At 39.8% G+C, this 19,333-nt stretch overlaps 1 protein-coding gene across 3 annotated transcripts in view; it reads right to left on the reverse strand.

Annotated features, from left to right (window-relative positions):
* The window catches only part of LOC122563055 (coronin-2B-like), a 174,003-nt gene that overhangs the window by 45,160 nt on the left and 109,510 nt on the right, over positions 1-19,333 (reverse strand). For all 3 annotated transcript variants that reach the window (XM_087995936.1, XM_087995942.1, XM_043716406.2), the window contains 7 exons: positions 17,912-18,112; positions 13,101-13,217; positions 9,246-9,395; positions 8,016-8,195; positions 6,677-6,793; positions 2,925-3,029; positions 978-1,074 (listed from right to left, as the gene is read on the reverse strand). In XM_087995936.1, the coding sequence (XP_087852062.1) occupies positions 978-1,074; positions 2,925-3,029; positions 6,677-6,793; positions 8,016-8,195; positions 9,246-9,395; positions 13,101-13,217; positions 17,912-18,112 (967 nt within the window). The remainder of the gene's footprint in view (positions 1-977; positions 1,075-2,924; positions 3,030-6,676; positions 6,794-8,015; positions 8,196-9,245; positions 9,396-13,100; positions 13,218-17,911; positions 18,113-19,333) is intronic.

Here is a 19,333-nt window from a genome sequence, read left to right on the forward strand (position 1 = left end):
GTGCATTTTGCAGCAGTGACATGTGTGTGCACCTGTGTGGTGTAGCAAGCATGCGTGTGTGTGATGTGTAAGCAATGGTGGGAGAGGGTGTGTGAGTATATAGTCTGTGTGTGTTGTGTATATCGGGTCTGCATGTTTGTGCATGTGTGTGATGTGTATGAAGTCTGTGTGTGTATGTCATGGGGGTGGTGGCAGCAAGGGTGGGGGGTGGTCGTGGGTGTGTGGTCTGTATGGTTGTATGTGGTGTATGTGAGGTATGAGAGGTTTATGTGTATATCTGGTGGTGGGGGGAGGGTTGTATGTGATGGTGGATGAGAATAATTCTTTTTCGTATTTGTGCTTATTGATACACAATGCACAGGGATTTGGGTAGGTCTTTCAAAGAGCTGGCAGGTTGTTGGTCCAAATAACCTCTTCCTTTGCTACATCACCTTATCCCTCAACAGTGCCTACATTGAAGAAATATTACATTGAAGGGCAATATATTTCTTCAAACGTCACTAAAAGGAGTGAGGTAATACCTCTACAATCACAGAACTATGCCATTCGGTCCATTCTGTCAATGCCAACGGAGGAATTGCCCCTGCCATTTCCTGACCTCATCCCTCTCTTAGCTCTGGAAAGGTTTCCTCCCCCAAAATTAATCCAATTCCCTCCTACATAATTTAATTGAGCCAACCTCCAACATACCCAGGCGATACACTTGCAATCCCAAGCACTCGCTGCGTGAAAAAGTTCCTCCCCATTCATTGATTCTTTGACCAATTATATTGAACCTATGATCCTCAGGTCTTTATCCATTCACCAATGGAAGCTATTTTTCCTAACTAGCCAATTATCATCATTGCCCACTCACTGGACATTGGTAATTAATTACATCTCAATCATAAATACTGCTGGTTTACATTGTTTTACCATTTAAAAAAAATAAGATTTTTATCACTTTAAATAAATTCTCTCAAGCCAGGCAAACATACCCATTCCTTTTTGAGGAAATGATGAGCGAAAATCCATCAAGAAATGTAGATAAGGTTTCTCAGAGCTCAATTCATAATATCTGATATTTCCTTCACCCTAGAAAAATGCAAGGATGAAAGTAGGTAACGAGAGGTGTGTGTAATTGTTGCAGCTTTCAATACAGAAAATGTTCTAACAGACTGTAATCTCAGATAGACAAGGATGATGTCAGAATAATTGCTCCCTTAAATTAATGATGTAAAATGCATCAGAGCAAAGGGTCAGCCTCATGCAGAGATATTACTCTTGTGGTCAGGTCAGCAAGGGTCCGAATCTAGATCAAGCAGATAATCTAGCCCCACACTGTCGGAAGTGCTGTTTTATGTATATAAAAAAAATTAACAAGAACACTCCATACCCTGGCCCCATCTGGGGACAGGCTGGGAGGGTAGAAAAAAAGTTAGTATAAACATATTTCGGAGGTGGGGATGGTGCGAGACAGACTTGATAGACAAGCAAGTCTCCTGCCACCCACTCAATATTTCCATAATTCCATACACTCAAAGGATATCGGGGGTAAAACAATAGAATAGAATTTGACAAAGCAGCTCAGGGAACTTAAAAGGCCAGCTCAAGATTGGAAGCAAGACACAAAGAGAAACAATTCTGGAAATAAACCATGTCATCTCTTTGGGAATGTCTGCATCGCAGAGTTGTCACAGTGAATTTAGGAAAGATTTCTGCACACAAGGTGGTAGTAATTTGGAATTCTCTGCCACAACAGGACAGTAAATGTCAGATCATCTGTTAACTTTGACCTCAGGACTGATAATACCTTTGGCTGTCAAATCAAAATCAAGTGATCTGAGGCAAAGGTGGAAAGATGGAATTCGGTCACAGATCAACCATGCCTTGCTGCATGGTGGAAAAGGTTCAAGGGTCGGTATAGTCTCCTCTTCTCCCTGTGTTTTTACAGAACCAGCTTTTACACCAAGGCTGCCACTGGGACAATGCCAGATGATAATATATCTGACTGCTGTTCAAAGAAAATTACTAACATGCTTTGCAGTGTTTAGTTAGCTGTTTCTCACACAGGTTAGAGGAAATCAGTTATTAATTCATCTCACATTTGTCATGATTGAAACAGGCATAATGCCAATGGCAGCCTGAAATACTTAAGATACCTTAAAATGTAAAATACTTGTAAACCATCGCAGAGGGAGGATAAAGAATTAATGAGAAGGGAATGAACAGTCTAGAAATAATGTTCTTAAACATTCAGTAGGAGTGTATTTTGACATGGAGCTAAATGGTAAATGGTGCATTTTTGCATCAGCCTATTCCCCTTAGGAATGGTGCAAAATTAGAGCATAAGGTGGCCATTCAACCCCTTGAGGCTGTTCTAGCCCCAGTCCTTTAGATCATGGCTGATCTGCATCCTAACCCCATTTACTTACTATTATAGTCATAACCTCAGTGCCCTTACCCAACAACAACAAAACAAATCTCAACAGATTTGAGATTGCACACCTCTTCTGATTTTCATTGACATTGACTTCAACCTCGCCTGTATTGTTTGCTCAAATAACTCATTGTGATTAGCAGCCTCCATTGGAAACCTGGCCAAGGTGGAATGGATTGCTTGAAGATAAGTATTTACAGTGGAAGCAAATAGGTTGCTGTCATTCTGAATGGCGTTCACTTTGACACTGAATAATAAAGAAGTATGGGATCATTATCGTCTTTATTACCAAGCTAATAACTTGGGGGAAGAGGTCCATTTGCATGCTTTAGAATCCTCATCTTTCACTCTCTCCAGCACTTCTGTCATCTCTGTTTCAATGGGAAACTATCATCTAGGTTCTATACGATTCTACATCACCTTGCCTGTTAATGAAACTGCCCTGCATCGACTTGGCAAGAATCTACCCGAAAGCTTGTCTTTAATGTGAGGCCAGCGATCTTACCTTTCCTGCCAAGTACAGCATGTGTGTGTCAGGGTCATAGAATGGAAAAAGCACTCCCAGGGACCCGTCCAGATCCTCCTCCCGTAAAGGCACAGATAGGTCATCCTGAATTAATAAGAAGGAGTGCTTATTAATGCAAAGGAGAAGAAAAGGCAGCTGACTCAATCACTTAAAAAATAAGGTATCATATTTAAGTTTATTAGTCATGTCTAACTCAACAGAACTCCTTGAAGGAATATGCATGAAAAAAACTGAAAGTGAAAACGCGAAAGAAAGGCAAAGAGGTCTTTGCTGCCCACATCCCTCCAGATGGTAAAGATCTCAGCTTTTTTAGAATAAATCACATCATTGTACTTGGAAAGGGGGACAAGATTGCCACAAAATGGTTTTTAAAAAATTATATTGTTGCTTTAAAAAATGAGGAACTAAAGAAAATTGCCCAATTTTACATCGGTGGTTGAACAGCAAACCACAAAATTTGGGGTGAAGAGGGCATTTCTTGGACTGAAATATGGCAAACGGTGCAACCTCATTCAATAGGTTACTATCGGTTATGCAGTTATGGACTTCGCAGGGTTTTCTTATTTTTGTTGCTTTTAAATCTAATACCTAGGTCAGTTTAGTTTCGTGTTTTTTATTTGTACTGGTTTGATATGATTGATTGATCATTCCAGAGGACTGTTGAGAATTAGTCACATTGTTGGAGTTAAGTATCAGACAAACTGGATTAGGGCAGCAGGTATCCTGTGAAGCCAAGGAAGAGTGAACATGTTAGCAATCCAATAGCTTTATAGTCACAAACAACAGTGGCCCTAACACTGACCCCTGTGAAACACCACTGGTCACCTTTCTCCATTTCAAGAAACTGTTTCCTCCCACATTCCAAAGATGTGCAGGTTAGGTCAATTGGCCATGCTAAATTGCCCATAGGGATGTGTAGGTTAGCTGCATTAGTCAGGGGCAAATACATGATAGGGTAATAGGTGTGGGTCGGTTACTCTGAAGGTCGGTGTGGACTTGTTGGGCCGAAGGGCCTGTTTCCACACTGTAGGGATTCTGATTCTTGACTGATAGAGGTCACAGGAAAATAAGAAAGTATGAACCTGAAAATAAAACAAGGTAAATTGACCAACAGAAACAATCCACATCAATGACAGGATATCAAGATGAATTAAAATTTTCTTTCAAAGGAGATTATAAAACTGGGAACTGGAATTTTCCACAGAAATTGGTTTGTAAGAACGAGGAATCAAGGAGTTTTAGAGTGCAGTCAAAAGAGGGCAGCATTGCCCTATTAACATTTCTGGCACACAATCACTGACACAGTGAATTAATTTGGAAAATATAGGCCTGTTGCCGACAGTTTACTTCAGCAAGCTCTTTCACAGAAGTACTCTTTTTTGCCTTTTTTTTTAGGATTCAATTAAACTGAGGTCCACTCTACCCTTGAGAGAGGACACCACACTGGACAGCAGTGGATCAGGAAGACAACTTCTCAGGGAGGAGCAATAAATGCTGGCCTTGCCAGTGAACCATGAATTACAAGTAAATCCCAGAACAGGTGGTCTCACTGCATCCTGATATTCCATTAGCCAATATTTAAAAAAAGGATCATTTTTACATTATTGATGCAATTTCAAAATATCAGAAAAAAACATTTTAGGAATGGAATTTCAAAGTTGAAATCCTTAGAAAACAATAGCTACAATTTAACACCAAGATTCCTTTACTGTTAACAGTATGAAATCCATTGAAATATTTACATACTGTAATGATTATTCATAATAATCAGACTTGCTTCATGTCACTAGGCGTTGTGGCTGCCAATATGAACAGAAGACATCGTTCCAGGGTTTGTCTACATCCTGATCTTTGATGCTCATGAATAAGTGCATCAATTTGTCAAGCCTTCTTTGACAGCACTCCCAAACCCATGACCTCGACCACTTAAAAGGACAAGGGCAGCAGATGTACAGAGCACCACCATCTGAAAGTTCCTCTCCAAGCGACCCATCATCCTGACTTGCAATTACATCATTCTTCCTTCGCCATCACTGAGTCCAAATCCTGGAAGCCCCTCCCTAATTGCACCGTGGGTGTTTGTACACCAGATAGACTCCAATGGTTCAAGACATTCACAACATTGAAGTTGGGCAATAAAACATCAGTGACACCTACATCCTACAAATTAACTTTTTGAAAATTATTGTAGAAGATAGAATGTGGTGCTGAATGCAACTTAACTGGCTGGGAGGAGGAAATCATTTCACAAATTTGGCTCATTTAAGACAGACTTTTTTTTCTGAATCAGTGATGTTGTCTTTTAGTCAAGACATGTTAACCCACAGTGTCCACCTGCTGGTTCGAGTAAACCAGAGGTCAAGGGCATTTATACAAAAGATTATCAAAATTTCTCAGTGCTACACCTTCTTTGTGCACAAACGCGACAAAAAATAGACTCACCAAAAGTGTATCATCTTCAGGGTTAGTGAGACTTTGGCTGTGCGAAGTCTGCGCCAACATAACAGTGGATATTCCGCAAAAGCAACTTGAATGTGAAATGCTTTTAAAGGAGCTAATACATTTTTACACATGCAGAAATTAATTCATTTGACTATTTCTGAAAAGAATCTTAAGTACCGTCAAAGCCTTGCACTCTTCAGGTCTGAATCAGAAGACTACCAAAACTGAACAGAGAGAATAATTTATGCTGCACAAGAGAAGTGTACTGACTGGTTGGCAGATAAACCCTGATTGGCACAGTCATGGAGTATACTAATGCCAAGTTTCCACTTCAATTCAAACCAGGCAAATTAACTGATTAGCTGCTCCCACCAAGCTTTTATTTAGTAGATAAAAATGCAATGTGGCAACATTTATTTCTACTTCATTTGGCTAAGATTCATGTGCTTCAAAATTACTTAATTAAGGTAATGTGAAAGACTAAGTTTAAGAAAACTTTTAATTAGTTATACGGTGCTTTCTCCAAGTTTCCCATCATGTTAATTGTTGGTTTAAGTCAACCAACAATTCATGGAATTGTTAAGGAGCACTTTGGAAGATTTACATGTTAAATGAAATCAGTTAAATGTTATGTCGGCATGGAGGGAAGTGTACAAGAAAACACTAAATTGATAACCAACACTGAATACATGTCAATGCATGAATTGGAGTGGTTCAAAAAGGCAGTCAGCCAACACCACCTTCTCAACGGCAACTAGAGATAGACATTAAAGGAAAGTGGAAAAAAGGTTTATGAGAAGTTTGCAGCGTTAAAGAACTCTCGTTACGTGGACCTAGATACACTGGAGTTGAGAGGGCTGTTGAGTTTAGTTGAGATGCTAAGAGGAGATTTGATAGAAAAATTAGTACAAGTAGATAGAGAGAAGCTGCCATTGGTATAAGTCAAGAACCAGCACTAGGATACAGCACTAGGGTAGTTGGCAACACAAGAAAAAACTTTTATTTATTAAGCAACAAATGGGTAGGATCCAGAATGGAGATGTGTAGTAAAAACATCTTCAGTTAAGGCTTTGACAGGGAATTAAATGAATATTTGAAGCACATTTGCAGGTTACAAAGAAAGGGCATGGAAGTCAGACTAGTTGGGTTACTCTTGCAAACAGTCAGTATGGAAATGAGAGGCTCACTGGCTTCCCTCTGTGCTGTAGCCATACTATAAATGTACAAGATTTCCCTATAAGGTTTCTAACATGCTTGCTATTTTTAAACTAGCACCCATCTTCATTTACCTCATCCCAGAGGGTAATTTGTCGATTATTCCATTTGGAATAGCCAGTGGACATCACCATCTTCAAATTGCCGAGGTACAGAACTTTGTTGGTCTTGTGGGACTTGGAGTTGGATTCCTGCAAATTATAAGCATACCATTTGGTGAAGAAAGCAAGAGACAGACTTGAACTCAGAAGTGATGAAAGGTGCATTGAATCATCAACACATTAGGCTGAGTCATTCACATCTTAATGACTGGATATAAAATGTACAGTAGAACAAGTTTAATATGCATACATATAACATACGTTTAATATTTAAAGAAGCAAATAAGATGCCTGTTGCAAAACTGCCAAGGTCGTAATGTATGGAGGAGCAGGTGCAAGCTAAATGATTTACTACAGCTCCAGTTCCTAAATATTGTTCATAATATTGTACAGTATGAGTTTAACACTCATTTTTGTTTTCAAACCCCTCATGACCTTGCCTGTCCATATGCCTGCAATCTCAAGTTTCAATAATGCTCAAAAATCACACTGTTTCTCCAATTTTGGCTCCTTAACAGAACAAAATATTCCGTAAACACTTTTTAGGAGCAATTGTTGAACAGCATTCTGACACCAAACCACATGAGATGATGTTGGGCGAGCTGACCGTAAGTTTGGTCAGAGGGGTAGGTTTAATGGTGTGTCTTAAAAGAGGAGGGAGAGATAGAGAGGTGGAGTGGGAATTCCGAGGTTAGTGCCCAGGCAACTCAAGATATAGTGACCAACATTAGAGTGATGAAAATGGGATGGGCAAGAGGTCAGAACTGGAGGAGCTTGGAAATCTTGGAGGAGCATTGGGCTGGATGAGATCACAGAAATTTGAGGGGTTCGGAGGAGGAACAAGTGGAGAGAAGAGGCAAAGTTGTGAAGAGTTTGGAAAACAAGTTTGTGGGGATTACTACAGATTCTTGATGGATTGCCTTGAAATTGCTGAGAATTAAAATATTAATCTCCTGGACTCCACTGCATAACAGATCAACATCTAAAAACTACTGAGATTTCATTTATTTTATTTGAATTCTGATGAGGCCACTAAAAGAGGTAAGCTATGTGACCAAATCTGTAGAAGACCCCTGGCCCTTGATGAAAATATCACATCACTATTTGAGAGAACTTACTACATGTAAATTAGCTGCTGTGTTCCCACCTTTACCAAATGTGACCACATTTCAAAACATGCTTTATTGGCTGTAAGATGTTTGGTGACATCCCGATTATGTGAGAGGTGCTATACAAATGTACCTTTCTTTTCTAATTGATACATTAGTTAGAACAGTTCCTCATCACAAGCATTCTTGTTCTCTGTACTTACCTGTAAAACCTTTCCTGTGTGACTATCAATGATTCGTATTTTCTTATCTTTGCAGGAAGTCACGAAGCGACTGCCATCTGTGTTGAAAGACATGCAGAGAACAACATCTTTGTGGCAGTCGAAGATTTTCACTGGATTATGAATCACTTGCTCTCCCGAATTCAGGTTCCAAATCATAACCTGGAATGACAGTGAAAGGTTGTAAGAAATGTATTTAACACATCATCACCTCTTCTTCACAGTGTTAATGAAGGAGTTCAATTACATTAGTAGGATATCTACAGCATAGCTGAAAGGCCATTCATGCCCAACATGGCTATATTAGATCCTTGATCTTGAGAATGTATTTGCAGACTCAGCCCAGGAAATTCGATACAGTAACTGCTTCTTTACTTACACAAATTCTCCCTCTACTGTCCAATCTAGAAAACACAGCCACGTCCCCTGATACAGGCAGAGAGGGAATGGGGATAGAGTTGGGGAAAAGGGGGAAAGGAGGTGGGGGGACAGGGGACAGAGAAGGTAAGTGAGGAAAATAAAAGAGGTATTGATACATCAAAGGACTAACCAAATTAGGCTTGAAATGCCTAAACTATCCGGTCTCCAGCTCCCAGATGAACAAAAACAAAATAAAAACAGGACTGAATATATACATATTTATGAATCAATCCAACTCTGAGCCCTTCTTATTTCTGTCTAATAGAGACTGGCAGAATACCAGCAAAATCTCACCAAAAATATAAACATTTGTAAATGATGGATAATAATGGCCAGATGGTCCACATGGTCTGCCCTGTTTAGTCACTTTGTAACCAAGCGTCACGACTTAATGTTTCCTCCTTATCAGCAGACACACTTTAGACCATCCACTTAACGCAAAGAGGTCATTTGCCTGTCCAAGTGAGAGACACCAAAAAGAGAAAATGGTTTAAGGAAGTGCTATCAATGGATTTGGGTGATCAAGTTTGACAGAGTTGGTTTAGAGAGGCTAAACACTGAGTTGCCTGGAATAAAGCGGATGTGAAGAGCAATGGCAACACAGTGCAGGCATTTATCAGTATCCAAAAGGAACATTATTACTGTGCAATTGCCAGATACTTATTATACATAAAACCTCATGTACAATTTTTAAAGGGATTCATTTTACATTTAAAGTTTGTGATTTACAGCCTGGATGAAATAACCGGAAATATCTTCCTGAAGATTGTCTTCGGGAAATGGCTTCCTTACCCTGTAATCGTAGCCAGCACTGAACAGAATATCCCTGGCTGTTGGATGCCACTCGATGAGTCCAACCCGCCTTGAGTGACCCTGAAGCTCCAGCCTCGGGTTGGTTATGTTTTTTAAGACGCCACATTTAGGAATTTCCCATATTTTAACCTGTCCAGAAGAGAAGAAGTTGAAACGGTATTCTATTAAAGTGAAAAAGTTGTAAAAAAAGGAAAACCAGCCTTCATCCTTTTCTGGATGACCCAACTGCGACGCAGATTTTTATAAAATGGGATGAAAGGGTCACCAGAAAGACCAGTATTTGTTCCAATTTTGAATCACAAACCGAGTGCCAGACCATTTCAGAGGGCAGTTAAGAATCCAACACATTGCTATGGTCTGGAGTCACATGCAGGCCAGACTGTGTAAGGGGGAAGGAAGGAACATTAATGAACCAGCTAGGTCTTTAAATGACATTAAAGTTTCATTATGTTAAATAGGTTTTGAACCTGACATATCTATTAAGTGAGTTTAACCTCCCCCAGCAGGATATGAACTGGTGTCCCCAGAGATTTCATAGAATCCCTAGTGTGGAAGCAGGCCACTCAGCCCACTGAGCCCACTCCACCCTCCCAAGAGCATCCCACCAAGACCCACCACCATCCCTGCATTTGCCATAGCTAATCCACCTAGCCTGCATATCCCTGGACACTATGGGCAATTTAGCGTGGCCAGGCTATCTAATCTGTAAATCTTTGGACTGAGGAAGGGAACCAGAGCACCCAACAGAAACCCACACAGACACAGGGAGAACCTGCAAGCTGCACACAGATAGTTGTCCAAGAGTGGAACTGAACCTGGGTCCCTAGTGCTGTGAGGCAGCAGTGCTAACCACTGAGCCGTCTCTAGATTACTAATCCAGCATTATCAACAAACTACTAATAGTCACAGTTACAGAGAGACTACTAGTGCTTGCTGTGATTTGTGTACATATGTACAATTGTTTAACTTTTGGTAAAAGGCTAATATATTGTTATCCAAAAGTCACTGCACAGGTTTCAGCATTTTGTTGAATGCTTCATGCAGCCAATGTTGTGGCATGTATTTGAGAGGTAGATATAAACTAAGTTCACTGCAGAAACATAAGAATTGTCCATTCAATGCTAAGTGTATTTTTAGCACAATTACAAGTGTTAATTGCTCCTAAACAGCCTCTGTGGCACTATTTTCGCAAGTGTGGAGTCCCACTTTGTCACTTGTTAATTATCCTTAGAATTTTCATTCTCCCTCTGTTTGTTTTTGTGCATCTGACTTGACATTGAATTCACTCATTCTAATTTACATTTCCTTCTTAATCTATTAGTTCCTTTGCTACCACAAAGCATGGCGGTGAAGTGTCAATTTAGTGATGTAAAACTCAGTCGGAGATTGAATTCTGGTCTGTGCTTTTGATCTTAATTATTTTCAGCATTGGGTTCAGCCGATCTGGTGGTGCCCCCATTATAATTTTATAAATTTGAGGGTTGGGCTGTTTTCTACTCCATGGTAACTGTGTCTCACAGATCGCCCATTATACTTTGTTAAGTAACGACTACGATTTCCCTCTGCCTGTAAGCAGATACTGTATATATATCTTCTCTTGGAGAAACATGGATAAATAAAAGGCCAGCCACCAAGCATCAGTAAAGGGCAAACAGTGCCTGGGCTTGGGTAAAGTAAAGTGATTGGGGAAAATAATTTAATAGTTTGCAGATTATACTATTTAATAAATTGTCAAGTTCAGTGAGCTTCCCAGCTCCAGATTTCGAAGGCCATAGACAGAGTGGTGGGATTGACAGGCACAGTTCTCCATGTAAGATGAACAAAACTGGACCCAATACTGCAAGTGTGGCCTCACCAAGATAAATCATAATTGCAATAAGCTTTTTCACTCTTACACACACAAATCCCTTCATAACAAAAGTGAACAGACCATCTGTCCATCCCTAAGATTCATGTTCAAGGACACTCCAAACACATCTGAATTAATTTCCCAGCCTGTTGACTTTAATTGACTTGTCTATTTTCCCTCCAAAGTGGATAACTTCATATTATATTCAAACTGTGATTTTCTTAACTATTGCCATGAGCATGGATCATCATCCCAGAACACCTGTGGACACATCAAGCTTTTAACACAGGATTTTGTTTAAAGAGAAGAGGACTGATAAAGTCATGATGACTGCAGATGCAAATTCAATTGTTGCTGCTTTGGGGAGGAAATCTGGAATGTCACATTCTATAGAGTCAAGGAGATGTCAAACAGAAAGACTAAAAATGAGATAATAAAAAGGTGATTACACCTACCCTTGCTCAGCAAAACACCATTTCCTACAGACTTGCCTGTAATTTTTCCCTTCCAGAAAAAAGGGTTAAAAGCAAGCTTCAACTTTGGCCTCTGTGTGGTCATGCCCTTTGTGTGTTAGTGGCCTGATGCCCTAGTGTGTTAAATAGTGTGCTTTGAGGATCACAGCTTGGAATAGCTATTAAACACCCCAGCACTGCAGGTAAAAAAAAGTCAAAAAACTGTACCTCACTCTGAGCAAGAAAAGCCTAACCACAGAGAGTATAAAAGAATTTCAATCAACTTGCAAAACCACAAATCACAAAAGTCAACTGTTCAATTACCAAAATCCATACAACTACTAATAACCACTGTAACAACTACAATACTGAGTCAGATCCTTCTTTTTAAAAAAATGTTTTTTTGAGGGCTCATTTCTTATTCCCAATCTCTGTATATGTGTTATTTTATCTTACGTTGTGAACTGATTAATGCACCCTTATATTTACTCAAGAAAGCCTAATCAAATTGGCTTGCTTTAAAACATAATTTTCCTAGTTCTGGGAGAAAGGTATCTGCAAGTGAAGACATCCTTTTCAAATGGACCCTGCTGCAACAAATGGATAACAACAACAAAGAAAAATAGGAGTGATACTACATTCCTCCTCACCTGGGAGCTTAGTAACTTAGGGTATCCAGAGCTTGTAACCATGAAAGGTTAGGGAAACTTATCCAGGATTTGGTCATAACACCACTCAGTAGACCTATCCCTTTGCAGTGTCTTTGCATCCTCCTCATGGCATACATTCTTATTTAGCTTTGGGATGTCAGTAAAGTTGTCGGAGTTGACAATTGAAAATAGCTAAGGCTCAAGCACTGATCCTTTTGATAGCCCACTGTTTACATATCAACCTGAACATGACCCATTTATTGCTACTATTTTCTGTCTGTAACAAATCCTCAATCTGTGCTAATGTCCTATTTCCAAAAGCCGTACTTTGGTGTAACCTTTATCTTTAAGAAATACCTTTTTAAATGCTGTTTTAAAATAAACCACTTCCAGAACAGGAGCTGAAAGAGATCAATGTGCACAGAAACAATGGGTGATTGGGATTTGATGAATACAGGCAGAGGTTTGTACATTGAAATTTATATGGGCTGGTAGTTTGGCCCAGGGCCATTAGAATAGGCAGGTCTAGATGTAACAAAAGCATGGATGTGGATTTAAGCAAATGAGCTTGGCAGGTGCAGAGCCTGGAAAAGTTATATCAACGATCAGAGATGGCACAGCATCTCGGCTCTCATTCTCCCTCTAGCTCCTTTATTCTATATGTCAATCTCATTGTCTTTCTTTACACCTTTGAGAATACATACTACGTCCTGCATTCTCAGCGTGCATTTCACTTTAGTAAGAGCTTGGTGTGGAACTTTAATCAAAAAGCCTTCTGGGACTCCAGGTAAACAAAATCAGAAATGGTGCCACTGTTGATTTTATTGGCTGTCTTTCCCTGGCAGACAGAAATAGAAGGAAATGTGAGGAATTAGTGACTTACTGTGCTATCTTCAGAGCTAGAAGCAATGATGTAGTCGTCAAATGGATTCCATTTGATGTCCAGTACATTTCCTCTGTGACCACAGACTTTTGGCTGAAGTGGGTCTACTTTTCCTGTCTATTAACAAAACGATATTAATGTTAAAAGCTTTGCCGTTCAAAACCCCATAGCGAAACACAGTAAGTGCTCAAGTCAAACCACCCTAACAAATTTAGGATACATCACCTAGAAACATGATCAAAGGGGAAGAAATAAATTGGTCATGAATCATTACAGGAAACTTCAGAGCACTCAGCAGCATGAATTGGTAGAATGACTTGCCCACAACCACCACAAATGACAGTCTAAAATACTTTTATCTAAATAAACACAACTCAATACGGGGTCAGTCAAAGATCCTCTTGAACGTAGATTATATGGTTGAGTTCGCTTCCTGTTGATGCCAAACTCCATAGTAATTAAGCAAGTCACATCTATTTATGATGTTTACATCAGAGTCATTGGGACGTTAAAAGAAGACAAGTTGTTAAAGTATAAACATAACTCCAGATTAACATCAAAAGGCTTGCATTTGTACATTTTATCCATAATCTCTCAGCATCCCGAAGCAGATTATAGCTGATGAATCACTTCTTAAAGTGTGATCACTGTTATAACGTGGCAGCCAAAGTATGTGCTGCGATGTCCCACAAGCAACAATGGTAAAATGCACAGATTATCAGTCTATGGAAACACTATTTGAAATTAACGTTGAGAATACCTAAAGATTTTCCCTGCTCCTGGAAATAATGTTGTCTTATATCCACCTAAGGACAAAGACATGGCCTTCATTTTGCATTTCATTCAAAAGAAATCATCAGTGACAGCCAACATTCCGTCAGTGTTCCATTGGGAACTTCAGCTGAGATTTCATACTCATATTACTGCAGTGGGACTTGAACTCATGGCTTTCTGACCCAAAACCAGGAGTGTGGTCACACAGCCATTTGAGGAGCCTTTGACTGACAGCAACTTGAATTTTGCTCAGACTCGATCAGTCAAATGGTGTCCCCCTCACATCCTCTCTTGCTGATTCTACTAGAATACCCTCATCATTAGGTCTAGCCTTCAGAGGCAGAGTTTCCACCAAGTGGAAGTTCTAAAGATCACGTAGATCAAATCAGAATCCAAGTAAAAGTAGAAAGGGCTGGAAAGATTCAGAATGTTTCCCTCACCACAGCCTGCCCTGACAGAGTCAATGGGCCAGATTTTACTGGCGAGCTTGAAGGTGATGGGAATGTTAATGGGATGTGGGGAGAGATGCAGATAAAATCTAGAGAGTGGTCACCCACCATGTTTCTATTTGACTCCAATCTGTCAAGAAATTACCTAGGTGGGGAAGAAGCTTTGGACAGTACACTTAACCTGGGGATTATCGACAACCTCAAGTGACCAATTAATGGCTACCGTAGAGATGGCCGGGAGGACCATGCCTTGGGTAGAAGTCTGGCACCTTTAGCTGCAGGAGTTGGTCTCAGGCAAGAAAAAGGGAAACCCTTTTGCAGGTATTTGGGGCTGTTGGAGGTGCCCACCCAAAAGGTTATCTCTCCATTTGTTCCCACCTTCCAACTCAAGCAGATGGTGCCCCCGTTTTTCTTAACATTTTCAGGACTTTGTTTTCATTTCAGATTCCCAAAATGCAAGGAATTTTGCTTTTCTATCAGAGTTGACGAAATTGTCCCAATCTCTTTTCTGTTTCACTCCATTCTGTAGGCACGTTATGTCTACTTCTTTATCGGCGCAAATTTCTTTCAGTACAAATTTTTTGACAGCAACTAATGGTCAGCAGAAAAATCTACAGATTTAACTTCCAGTAAAATAGACCTTAGATGTCCAACCACCAAAAAGCACAACATGAAACAGAGTATGCATGAAAACCAATGACTTAAATTCTAATCAGTCATTTTCTAATTCATGATTTTCATTTCCTCAAGTGTTACTTTCACAATTATTGTTTACAAGATTTATATAAATTTTCCAACACCACTCATTTTAAACATGGACAGTAAGCTCTTTACTTCAAACCCAACAGTATTGCGTTTTCTTTAAAAAAAAAACAGAAGCGTGTCAAAATGAATCTTGACATTAATGTTTTTTTTTAATATTTAAAAGAGGGGTACACTCCTCATCACTAAATAGCAAAGAGAAAAAAAAATTAAGACTTACAAAATGGCCAAAGTAACAGAATTATCGAAGAATGATTATAGAACAGAAGACCATTCAGCCAGTCATATCCATGCCAGCTCTGGAGCAAAAGCACCTTGGCAAACCCCACTCCTTCATTTTTTGTCCCCCTGTGGCCCTGCAACTTTTCTTTCTTTGATAATGATCAAATACTCTTTTGAAATCCAATATGGAATCTGCAACAGACACACTCAGGCAGTGTTTCTTATTCCTCCACAATATACCCCATACAAAATTGCACCTGAAAGAGATTTCCCTTTTGCAGTCAGGTGTATGTAAACATAGAAGGATGTCGATGGCCGGTGTTGGACTGGGATGGACAATGCTAAAAATCACACAACACCAGGTTATAGTCCAACAGGTTTACTTGGAAGCACTAGCTATCACAGCAGAGCTCCTTCATCACCTGCAGCATAAAAACAGGCCACGCTGGAGTTTATGCTCCATACAGGACTCCTATCCCTCTTCATCTCATCCCATCAGCATATCTTTCTGACCTTTCTCCCTCACATGCTTAGCCAACATTCTTTAAACACTAATCACCTCACCTATTCCCCTGTTATTTAAGTATCAGCTCTTATCAGTGAGGTGATCATTGAAATGTTGACACAGTAACAACATCTTTAATCCATTGTGGACAAATGGCTGCACGTCCCAATTACTGATTCATTTGGAGTCCAATTCACACAACTTTGAAAGACCAAATTTACTCCCCTCATCATCGCACACTTACGTCATATGGTATGTCAAACATTTCAACGGATCTATTTAACTGCAGACTGTGAAAGGAACATTCAGATCAATGTACATTAGCATTCATTGTCGTCATGCCGATAATCAGTCTTATTGTATCTGCAACTCAAATGAGTTAAAACATAGAAAAGAGCAAGTGGAAAGCTGACTGGCTAGATATCCTTAAAATAATGAAAAAGCTGATGATAGGATAGGTACAAAGAAAACATTTCCAGTTGGAGACCAAAACTAAAAGGTCATAAAGATAAGATGCTGTGTTGCAGTTGCTACAGTGAATCGGGGTTGCCATGGGTAAATATATACATGTTGTAGTCTGGAGCTTGAATAGAGATGGTAGAGGCTCAAACATTCTTTCCATTGCTCGAGTGACCAGGAATCTGCCAACTCTTACCACCCACCCATAGGTGCGTGTTGGAAGGATATGTAAGTTTGACCAGGTTATCAATATGCCTTCCTTGGCCATCAACATTTGGAGTGGGATTTCAACCTGGAACTTCTGGCCCAGTTCAACAAGACCTCCTCAAAATAAGTTCTTCACCAATAAACCTTGTCAAGACCAGTAGAGCTCAAGTGACGTTCTGTACTGACACAAAGATAGGTGGGAAGGCACATTCAGAGAATGACACAAAGTGGTTGCAAAAGGTTTAGACTAGCAAAGGGAATGGGCAAAATCTTGACAGATGGAATTTAATGTGGGAAAATATGAGATTGCGCACTTTGGTAAGAAGATTAGAGAAGCTGAATGTTTTTAAATGGAGAAAGACAGTACCTACTGAAGTCCCTGATGGCTCCCAGGAAAATGCCCTCCTCAAAGACCACCAGCTGCTGATAACTAATGAAGCACTCACATTGACATAGGACCTCAAATAGAAACTTACTAACTCATCTGAAAAGTCCAACCCAAGCTGCAGGAACAACACCTTATTTCACAGCATTCCAGACTCAACATGGAGTTCAACACTTTCAGACCATGAACCGTGTCCTCCATTACAATGTTCCACCAACCCGCCGAGTGTCTGTATCTTATTTCTCTTTTGCCATCAGTGAGAGTTGGCTTCAATTCTGCTGTTAACACCTATACTGGATTTACGTCTTGTCGTTCATCATGACCATTCCCTTTGCCTTTTGCTCGTGCCACTTGTGACCTCGAATCTCCCTCATTCTATCACATTCCCTTGATCTACCATTCTATCCCTCTAGCCACTCCCCAACTTTGTCCAAACATAAAACCCATTACTTTCCATCTCTCTTCACCTCTGAAAGGAGTCACATTCAACTTGAAATGTTAACTCGGTTTCCCTTTACACAGATGATGCAGAGTTTTCCCAGCACATTTAAATATTCTGTTTCTCGGGTATCCAGACTATTTTGTTTCTCTTTCAATAATCTAATAATATTCAACGCCGACTCCTTTAACCACACAGCAGGTGAGTAACTGAGATAAATAGGATACAGTAGATGCATTTAAGCAGAGGCTGGATAAACAGGAGGGATAAAAGGTAAAAGATGAAGGTGAGAGAGGAGGTTGAGAGAAAGCTCATGTAGACACTAATGTGGACTAGTTGGGCTGAATGGTTTTGTTTTATGCTCTGGACTTAATTTCTATAGAACCCAGCAAAATAAGTTTTAAAAGGCAGAGGCAGGAGTCTTCATCTGGACTACTAATCACATTCATTTTTTGCAAATAGATTCAATCTAATATAGAAAAGAGATCTTGGGAGATAATAGAGGAACAACTAATGAGTAATGGTTATTGGAACACCAGTGTTAAACAATAAGTAATTAATAAACCAAAAACATTTTTCATTTTCAAGTCAAAAGGCTGAAATTCGTACCTGGCCAATGGGAATGATGTAGAAAGCTCCACCTCCTGCACACTCAGTCACTACCGCAATGAATTTTGGATTCACAGAACAGAAATAGTTGTCTTGAACACTCTTAGTGATGGGGACCCCATCATAGCAATTCTCCTTTGTGGCTGGCTTGCCGTACACATGACGAAATTTTGACGTGCGAAACTGAGGCCGCCATGACATCTGCAAGATAGGAGTAAACTTAAGTCACTAAAACAGAATATCCACAACAATTTACATTAGTCACCTCTTCAGACTGGAAAGCCTGAGTGGCCTACTTCTGCTACAGTTTTCCACATTTCTATTAAGACAATAAGAGCCCATGGTAGTTGGAGGGAGTTTACTTGAATAAATAAAGGATTGGTTAACAGAAGATAGAAAGTTGGGATGAGGAGGGCGGCATTTTCAGAGTAGCAACCTGCAAGTAGTGGAATTCCAGAAATATCAATGTTGGGGCAATATATACTAATAAATTGGATGATGGGAGTAAATAGACTATCACCAAGTTTGCAGATGACACAAAGATAGGTGGGAAGGCACATTGAGAGAATGACGCAAAGTGGTTGCAGAAGGTTTAGGCTAGTAAAGGGAATGGGCAAAATCTTGACAGATGGAATTTAATGTGGGAAAATATGAGATTGCGCACTTTGGTGAGAAGATTAGAGAAGCTGAATATTTTTAAATGGAAAAAGATATTAGAAAGTTACAGAACAAAGGGATTTGGGAGTCCTTGGCTATGAATCACAAAAAGTTAGCATTCAAGTTCAGCAGGTAACAGGGAAGGCAAATGGAATGCTGGTCTTTATTTCAAAGGGAATGGAGTATAAAAGTAGGGAGGTTATACTAAACTATATATCAGGCATAAGTAAAATCATGACTGGAATAGTGTGAACTACTCTGAGCTCTTTACCTGAGGAAACATACACTTTTGCATTAGAGGCAGTCCAGAAAAGGTTCACTGGGGTGATACCAGGTATGGAATGACAGTCTTATGACGAGAGGTTGATTAGGTTGGGCCTGTACTCACTGGAGGTTAGAAGAATGAGAAGTGACCTTATTGGAGCATACAGAATTAATCAGAGAGTTTACAGGGTAGATATGGAAAAGTTGTTTCTCCTTATGGGAGAGGACATAATCTCAGAATAGAGAGGACTGTTAAGGCTGAGTCATTAAGTATATTCAAGGCCAAGATGGACAAAATTTTAACCAGTGAGGGAATCAAGAGTTATGGGGAAAAGGCAGGAAAGTGGAGCAGACAATTAGCCAATCAGTCATGATCTCATGGAAAGGCAGAGCAGACTCAGAAGACTGAATGGCCTACTTCTGTGACATCTTACAGTCTTAACATGATCGGTGAAAATAGTAAAACCTCAAGATCACCCAAATTTGTAAATTTAAAAGACC

This window comes from Chiloscyllium plagiosum, unplaced genomic scaffold, assembly GCF_037043375.1.
Source record: "Chiloscyllium plagiosum isolate Xiang-an unplaced genomic scaffold, Cpla_swu_hap1 HiC_scaffold_2, whole genome shotgun sequence".
In the NCBI taxonomy this organism is placed as follows: domain Eukaryota; kingdom Metazoa; phylum Chordata; class Chondrichthyes; order Orectolobiformes; family Hemiscylliidae; genus Chiloscyllium; species Chiloscyllium plagiosum.